This window comes from Vitis riparia, chromosome 2, assembly GCF_004353265.1.
Source record: "Vitis riparia cultivar Riparia Gloire de Montpellier isolate 1030 chromosome 2, EGFV_Vit.rip_1.0, whole genome shotgun sequence".
In the NCBI taxonomy this organism is placed as follows: domain Eukaryota; kingdom Viridiplantae; phylum Streptophyta; class Magnoliopsida; order Vitales; family Vitaceae; genus Vitis; species Vitis riparia.
In genome coordinates, this window is record NC_048432.1 from 1,635,122 (window position 1) to 1,644,588 (window position 9,467).

The window sequence follows — 9,467 nt, forward strand, 5'->3', positions numbered from 1 at the left end:
TTCTTTACCTCCTGGTAAATCTACGGTTGGATGTCGTTGGGTCGACATTGTTAAAGTTGGTCCTGATGGTCAGGTTGATTGCCTTAAGGCCTACTTGGTTGCTAAAGGTTATACTCAGATTTATGGTTGTGACTATGGTGACACCTTCTCTTCTGTTGCCAAGATTGTTTCTGTTCGCTTATTTCTCTCCATGGCAGCTATGTGTCGTTGGCTTCTTTATCAGTTGGATATTATGAATGATTTCCTTCATGGTGAACTTCTCGAGAAAGTGTATATGGAGCAACCACTTGGTTTTGTTACTCAGGGGGAGCCTGGTTTAGTGTGCAAGTTACGCCACTCTCTATATGGCTTGAAACAGTCTCCTCGGGTATGGTTTGGGTGTTTTAGTTCAGTTGTTCAAGAGTTTGGAATGCTTCGGAGTGAAGCAGATCATTCAGTTTTCTATCATCATAACTCTACGAGCCAATGCATCTATTTGGTAGTTTATGTGGATGACATTGTCATTACAGGCAGTGATCAGGAGGGTATCTAAAGACTAAAGCAACACCTTTTCAACCACTTTCAAACCAAAGACTTGGGCAAACTCAAGTACTTTCTGGGACTTGAAATAGCTCAATCCAGTTCAAGTGTGGTTATGTCACAAAGGAAGTATGCCTTAGACATCTTGGAAGAAACAGGTATGTTAGAATGTAAACCTGTTAACACTCCTATGGATCCAAATGTCAAACTTGTACTAGGACAGGGGGAGCCTCTAAGAGATCCTGGGAGATATCGACGACTTGTAGGCAAACTGAACTACCTCACCATCACTCGGCCAGACATCTCTTTTCCTGTGAGTGTGGTTGGTCAATTTCTACAGTCACCATGTGACAACCATTGGGATGCTGTGATCTACATTCTTCGATATATTAAAGGAACACCAGGCCAAGGTATGTTGTATGAAGACATGGGCCATACCCAAATTGTTGGTTACACAGATGCAGACTGGGTTGGTTCACCCTCAGATAGGCGTTCCACCTCAGGGTATTGTGTTTTTATTGGAGGGAACTTAATATCCTGGAAGAGTAAGAAACAAGATGTAGTGGTCAGATCAAGCACCGAAGCTGAGTATCGAGCTATGACTTTGGCAACATGTGAACTCATATGGTTGAAGCAACTCCTTCAGGAATTGAGATTTGGAAAAGATGAACAGATAAAGCTAGTTTGTGACAATCAAGCCGCATTACATATTGCATCCAATCCAGTCTTTCATGAAAAGACCAAGCATATTGAAGTTGATTGTCACTTCATTAGAGAGAAGATCGCATCAGGGTGTGTAGCTACAAGTTTTGTTAATTCAAATGATCAACTAGCAGACATCTTCACTAAATCTCTCAGAGGTCCTAGGATTAAATATATTTGTAACTGTCAAAATATTGTATGAATGGTTGAATACCTTGGCCTTGAGTTTTGTATATTATATATAAACTTTACAAGGATGCTATACATGGAAAGCAAATAAAAGCAAATAAATTCTCGTATGATTCTAGTCCTATACATGTAAATTATAATCTGTCAAATAATGTATGCTAACTATACAAAATAATAAATGGAGAAATAAGGAAACAATTGTGGACTAAAATAAGGAAAGAAGTGTGGACAACAAAGTTGTCCTTTAACAACCTCCCTCAAATTGATGCAGGTTGATTAACAAGCATCAATTTGTTACTTAGCAAGCAATGTCTATGACGAGGGAGAGCCTTGGTGAAGATATCAACAATTTGTAAGTCAGGGGAAATATGTGGAAGAGTGATAACACGAGCTTCAAAGGCTTCACGGATAGAGTGACAGTCCACTTCAATATGCTTTGTGCGCTCATGATAGACAAGATTGGCCGTGATCTGAATAACACTTGTATTATCGACATGTAGAGGTGTAGGATCGGTCTCAGAAAAATCTAACTCCGCAAACAAACCTCGAAGCCAAATGATTTCAGAACAAGCAAGAGACATCACCTGGTACTCAGATTCCGTAGATGACTTAGAGACTCTGTCTTGCTTCTTGCTTTTCCAAGAGATCAATTCATCACCTAAGAACACACACCAACCAGTGATGGAGCGACGGGTATCCGCACAACCAGCCCAATCAGCATCACTATAAGCAGCAAGGAAAGTAGAATTGCCTGCAAGGAAGAACGAGCCACAAGTAGAAGTGCCTTGAACATAGCGTATGATCCTACGAACAGCAGCCAAATGAAGATGACGAGGAGTCTAAAGGAACTGGTTGACTTGCTGTACAACAAAAGAAATGTCCGGTCTAGTAATGGTGAGATAAACAAGGCTACCCACCAACTTCCTGTATAAACTAGGATCAGCAAGTAAGTCACCCTCCTCTTTGTGAAGCTTGACATTTAATTCCATGGGAGTATCAACAGAAGTAGCCCCTTGTAGACCAGCTGTAGCCACCAAGTCACTCGCATACTTATGTTGATTGAGGGAAATACTAGAGGGACTATGATGCACCTCAAGACTAAAAAAATATGTGAGAGACCCAAGATCTTTCATATGAAAGGACTCAGAGAGATGAGTTTTGAGCCAACCAAGTAAAGCAAAATCGGAACCAGTGATCACAATATCATCAACATAAACCAAAAGAACAATAATACCCATGTCTGATTTCCGAAGAAACAAGAAAGTGTCATACTTGCTCTGCCTGAATGAAAATTGCAATAAAGTGGTGCGGAATTTATCAAATCAGGCCCTCAGAGCCTGTTTGAGACCATAAAGAAAGCGACGAAGCTTACACACATGTGAAGTCGGAGAGGGAAACAATCCCGGGGGTGGCTTCATATAAATACACTCTTTAAGATCCCCATGAAGAAAAACATTTTTTACATCCATTTGATGTAGTGGTTAATCATTGGAAGCAACAAGAGCTAGAATCATATGAACAGTAGTCATTTTAGCCACAGGAGCAAAGGTCTCTTCATAATTGACACCATATTCCTGATTATTCCCAAGTGCAACAAGCCGAGCTTTGTAACGATCCAAACTTCCATAAGATCGGACCTTGACTGAGTAAACCCATTTGCAACCCAAAGGAACAATAGTGGGAGGACAGGGCTCAATGTCCCAAGTGTGATTGGCCTCTAGAGCGGCAATTTCTTCCTGCATAGCTTGTCGCCAACAATCATGCTTGGCAGCATGTGAGTAGCATGTGGGAATATCAAAATTGGACAATACAGCAGTAAGGACTGAAATAGAATTGCCAGAACTGGAAGAGGGAAATCTATACCTATTCGGAGGTACAGACACTCGAGGAGAGCGACGTACTAAAGGTGTTGGAGGTACTGCAACTGACTGAATCTGAAGCGTGGTAGGATCAAATATCGAGTGAGCCACCGAAAGAGACTGTGGACGGGAGCGTCTCATATACACAATACTTGGTTGAAAGTGAGAACTGATTGGATGAAGATTTGAGAACTGCTGCTCAAAGGAGGGGAGAACCACAGTAGAAGAGGATATAGGAAGGAAATGTTGATTTTCTAAGAAAATAACATTCCTAGAAATACGTGTACAATGTAATGTAGGATCATAGCAAACAAATCCCTTTTGACACATATTATATCCCAAGAAAGCACATCAAACAGATTGAGCAGATAATTTATGTCGCTCATGAGGAGGTAAATGAACAAAGCATACACAACCAAAAATACGAAGGTGATCATAACTAGGTTGCTTAGCAAATAAGCGGAAATAGGGAGACTCCATATGTAGGACTTGAGAAGGTAAACGATTAATCAAGTGAGTAGCGGTTTCAGAGCCTCTACCCAAAACATGGATGGAACAGAAGATTCTAACAAGAGACTGCGTACCACATCTAGGAGATGACGATTTTTGCGTTCGGCAACTCCATTTTGTTGAGGAGTAGAGGGACATGAACGTTGATGAATAATACCCTTAGAAGCCAAGAATGCTTGAAACTCAGTAAAAAAATACTCACCACCGGAATCTGTGCGTAATGTCTTAATAGAAGTAGAAAATTGATTGTCAACATACGCTAAAAACTCAGTGAAAGTACAAAAGACCTCAGATTTAGAGCGAATAAAGTAGACCCAAGTAAATTTGCTATGATCATCAATGAAAGTCACATAATATTTAAGTTTCTCATGTGAACTAACCGGGGAAGGTCCTTAAACATCACTATGGATAAGATCAAAGCAATGAGATGCTCTACTTGCATGCAAAGGGAAGGGAAGAGTTTTATTTTTACCAAGTTTGCAAGAATCACACTCAAGAGATAAAGAAGAACGATCCTTAGTACCAGGTAAATCAGAGTTCAATACATGAGATAAGATCGTAAGAAACTGATCACGCCGAGTAGTCGCGTGAATAGTCTGAATAGTTGAGAGAGCGGTAATAGGAACATCTGTTGTAACCAAATCAGCATATTCATGCCAAAGAGTCAGAAATGCCAAGTAGTAGTCCTGGATAGAAAGACTACCATGTTGAAACATGGCAATTGCATGTTCTAACTGAAAGCGACGAGCATCGTTATCCTGATGATAAACTTTCTTCAAGTAAGCCCACATAGATTGAGCGGACCGATGGGGCCACAAGTGGGTGACAATATGAGGCTCCACTGAACCAAGAAACCAAGACATGATGCGTGCATCAAGCACAGCCCATGAAGGAGAAGACCCAACATCCTGAGATTTGTCAAAAGTGGATGGTTTTTCAACATTCGTGCCATCAATATGACCCTAAAGGTCTTTTCCCTTGAGAAAAAGTTCAAACTAAAATGCCAAGGTAGAATAATTTGTGTCTATAAACTTAACACACAGAGGTGCGGAATCCATAGAAAATAAATAGAACCCGAGACAAAAGGATGGACCAAAAAAAAATCCCAGAAGAAAACTGACCCACGACAGCCATATAAATACCGAGAAAAATGGTTGTAGTTGGGTGCAACACGGATCAACACAGACTTAACCGAAAGACACGAGAGGCACCTCTGAAACCGAGAAGACAGAAAAGAATTTGAGGGAAGAAAAATTAGCAACCTTGCTCTGATACCATGTCAAAATATTGTGTGAATGGCCGAATACCTTGGCCTTGAGTTTTGTATATTATATATAGACTTTACAAGGATGCTATACATGGAAAGCAAATAAATTTTCGCATGATTCTAGCCCTATACATGTAAACTATAATCTGTCAAATAATGTATGCTAACTGTACAGAATAATAAATGGAGAAATAAGGAAACAATTGTGGGCTAAAATAAGGAAAGAAGTGTGGACAGCAAAGCTATCCTTTGATAGTAACAAGCTTGGTGCATATGACATATATGCTCCAGCTTGAGGAAAAGTGTTGAATATAATGTATTTATAGTGTACAATCTTTCTTTCCTTTCTTAATATAGGTCACATATATGGTAGTTAGTTCAACCTAGCCTTGTATATATATTTCTCTATTGTAAGAAGTTAATCATATGAATGAGAATTAAGGTTTTTTTTTTTTTTTCTCTCTCTCAAAGTTACTTAGAAAAAAAATATTACAAGATATATAAAATACATTAGTTGACCTATAGAGCTCTAAACAAGGAAAAAAAAAAATCCTAATATCCTATACATAGCAAAACACATCAATGGGAATAATACAACTATAAATATACAGCTAATTTACTGAAACAAATGCCTATTCCAACAAATGCTCTATTCTTTCTTTCAGCCACTCCATTCTATTGTGGGCTATCAACACATGTTGATTGATGTAGAATGCCTTCATTGCTAAAGTAATTCATCAATTCTTGATTGAAATTTTCTTTGCCATTATTAGATCTCAGTGTTTGAATTTTGGTTCCAAATTGAGTGTTAACAAATTTCTGAAATGCAGAAAAAATTAAGGGCACTTCAGACTTGGACTTCATGAGATAAACCCAAGTAGTCCTAGTGCAATCATCAATAAAGGTAACAAACCAACGAGCACCAGAAATATTGGTAACACGGGAGGGGCCCCAAGCATCTGAATAAATTAAATTGAATGAGGAAAAAAATTGAATCTCCTTTATTGGAAAGCTCACGCAATGATGTTTAGCAAGAGTACATGACTCACAATGGAACTTGCTAATGTTTATTTTCTCAAACAAGAAAGGGAATAACCTTTTTAACCAAGGCAAAGGGGGGGGGGGGGGGTGTCCTAAATGGTTATGCCAAAGAAGGATTTGGTCCAAACCAGTTTGGTGGGTTTAAACCAGGCATTGAGACTTTTCACCTCCACTTCTCAAATCGGTCTCCAAGTGGTAAAGTCCATCTTTCAACTTACCATGCCCAATCATCTTCCCCAAATGATCCTAAAAATAACAACCTGTAGGGGTGAATTCAATAGAACAATTCAACTTTTCTGTGATTTTTCCAATAGACAATAGATTATAGTTTAAATTTGGGACATGAAGAACAGAGTGTAAGGTTAAGGAGGGTGAAATGTGTACAAATCCTTGACCAACAACTGAGGAGAATGATCCATCAGCTACCCTGATTTTTTGTTTTCTTGAACATGGTTAGTAGCTGGAAAAAAAATTATACATGCTGGACATGTGGTCTGAAGCACCTGAATCAATGATCGATGTATTGAAGTTATTTTGGAAGGAAATTGAAGCCTTTGTACTTAATTGAGCCATGGAACATGAACCTGAATTTGACAAGGGGTTTGCATTAGAATCCTCCAACTGATTCAACAAGAGTTTCAGATTCTCAAGATCAGGTTTGTTGAATCCCAACTGTGCTGATCTTTCTTCAACAATAGCTGTGTGATTGGCTTGTCCCAATTAGGCTGATTTCCTCCTTTGCTGCCGGCTTGTTTAAGGTTTTGAGGCTTTCCTTGTAGCTTCCAACACATGGCTCTTGTGTGTCTTAGTTTGTTGCAATGGTCACACTACATTTTATCCTTGTCCACTGGTTTCTTGTTGTCACTTGCATTTTGATTTTGTTTAGCCACTGCTAGAGCAGAATTTTCTGTTGTAAGACTTCCACAATTTTCAGTTTTGTTGCCTATCAATTCTTTGTGACTTTCCTCCCCATGGATGTATGAAAAAGCTTCATCAAGATCAAGAAAAAGGTCTTTTCCTAATATTTTTTCACATGCTTGATCAAATTCAGGATTAAGTCCCAACAAAAATTGAAAGACTCGTTCCATTTCCAGCATGTCCTTCAACTTCTTTGAATCAGCAGCAGATTCCATCTCTATGTTTTGGTAGAGATCTAACTCTATCAATAACCCTTTGAGAGAGTTATAGTACTCTGACACTTGGAGTCCCTTGCTTGGTATTCATAATCTGTCACTTGATCTGAAAAATTTGGGAGGTGAAACCAACCTTTGAATGGAGTGTCTTACTGATCTCAGCCGTGGGAAGAAGTAGATATGTCTGACTAATCTCAGGTTGCATGGAGTGTAGTAGCCAAGACATTATCATTTAGTTTTCCGCCTCCCAAATCTCATACTTGGGATCACTTTCAAGTGGTGGTCTTGCTGTTCCAATAATGTATTTGAATTTCCCTTTGCTTCTCAAAGAAATTTTTACAGATTGGGACCACTCCATAAAGTTCCTTCCATTCAGTTTTGACGTGATGATTTGAAGGGTAGGATTTTCAGAATGTATGGATGCCTGGGCACTGAAAGAAGCTACTGCAGAAGTGGTGTTGGTGGGCTTAGGTGTTTCAGATATGATTGAAGGAGAATATGACAGGAGGAACTGAATGAGAAGGAGATTTTCTTAGGTGGTGACAAAAAAATAACAGCAATGAAGGCTGTGAATTGAGAAATAAATGGTAAGGGTAATGACAATGAAGGTCGTGAAGTAGGACAAAAAATGGTGGCTATTAACTCCACCTAAACAGAGCAGCACTCAAGAGTGCCTGTAAACCCAAGAGCCTAAACGGCTCTGATACCATGTAGACTAGTGAAAGAGTGATAAATAACTGATCTGTTGGAAAAAAATATTACAAGATATATAGAATACATTAGTTGACCTATAGAGCTCTAAACAAGGAAAAAAAAATCCTAATATCCTATACACAGCAGAACACATCAATGGGAATAATACTAGTATAAACATACAGCTAATTTACAGTAACAAATGCCTACAACAATTTATTCCCTATTCTAACAGCTTTATTATGGTTTGTTCATCTTGTAGGCTGGTTTGCCTCCGTGTGCACCCAATATTCAATCTCTTGCACCCTACAGAGTCTTTTGTCTTGTTTGTCTCCATCGATGGATCTAAGCACGAAGTTTGGCCTGAAGCCAGTGAGCAGTCTTATGAAGGGAATCTTCGGCCTAATGGTAATATTCCTTTTATCCATCTTTACAATATTCACTGTCGTTGGGATAAGAAGTCCAGGCTTTCTAACTACAAAAAAATCTTAAGGTGCTGCACCATGAAAATGAAATTAGCTGATTTTCTCTTTTCAGTCGGCTTCCTTACTGTGCTCTTAAAACATTAATGAAATTCTGAACCAAACCCCAGATTTACATACTCTATATGCTCAGTATCCTTGTTCAAACTCAGCATTATGATCAAACATGGTATTACCAGCTGGCAATATAGAACTAAACCAAGATGGCCAGTCTGGTTCAGCTTTCAAAATTACAGCTCATTTCCTTGGCAAATTTTCAAAACTTTCAAAGCAGCCACCCTTCATATATTTTCATAACTGAAGTTGATCATTTCCTTTCTTCCCAATTTTCATTTTCAGGTGAATGGATGCTGGTCAATAAATGTCTCGGGCTGGCTCTAGTGAACCAGTTTGATATCACTGAAGTCCACAAGTGTCTCATTCACTGGGGAACCGGGACAGTTAATTTAGAGCTGTGGTCGGAACAGAGACTGGTTTCCAAGCAATCACCTCTAACGATCTCACATGAATATGAGGTGAGAGCAATTCCATAGTTTGTTATTTTCAACATAAACCTGGAATTTTAAGTCACAAGATTTCAAAACTTGGAACTGCAAGCTTGTATACTACTTAAGAATGTTCTTCAATTATTACCTAAATGCTTTTCGTGATCATTGAGGATATGCTTGGAGCTTCTAGGTTCTGTGAGAATTTAGTTTGAACTCATGGTTAGAAATTTACAATATTGGATGGCAAGTTGATAAAAGTTATTAATATTATGCTTGGTTCTAGGAAAGTAGTAAGGAAAGAAAGAATAAAAATGTTAAGAAAAATTATTTTCTTATATTTGTATAAAAGAAAATCAAATGTAATTAAAATTAGTTAAAAATTTTATGTATTTTCAAATTATTTAGTCTTTATATAGAAAGTTAAAAGAAGTAAAATGCGTTTAAAGTATATAAAAATAATTTATTGACAATAAACCTATATTTTCTTTTTTTTTTTTTTTTATTTTCTTTTCCTAGCATTTTTCGTCAAAACTTTCGAGAACCAAACATAATCTAAACTGGTAGGTTAGGAAACGACAAAGATT

At 38.2% G+C, this 9,467-nt stretch overlaps 1 protein-coding gene across 1 annotated transcript in view; it reads left to right on the forward strand.

Annotated features, from left to right (window-relative positions):
- Positions 1-9,057, forward strand: part of LOC117931859 (alpha-glucosidase 2-like) — a 58,928-nt gene extending 49,871 nt beyond the window's left edge. Inside the window, 2 exon segments of the mRNA XM_034852933.1 lie at positions 8,176-8,321; positions 8,735-9,057. Coding sequence (XP_034708824.1) covers positions 8,176-8,321; positions 8,735-8,928 — 340 coding nt within the window. The 3' untranslated portion in view covers positions 8,929-9,057.
- The last annotated feature ends 410 nt before the right edge of the window (positions 9,058-9,467 follow it).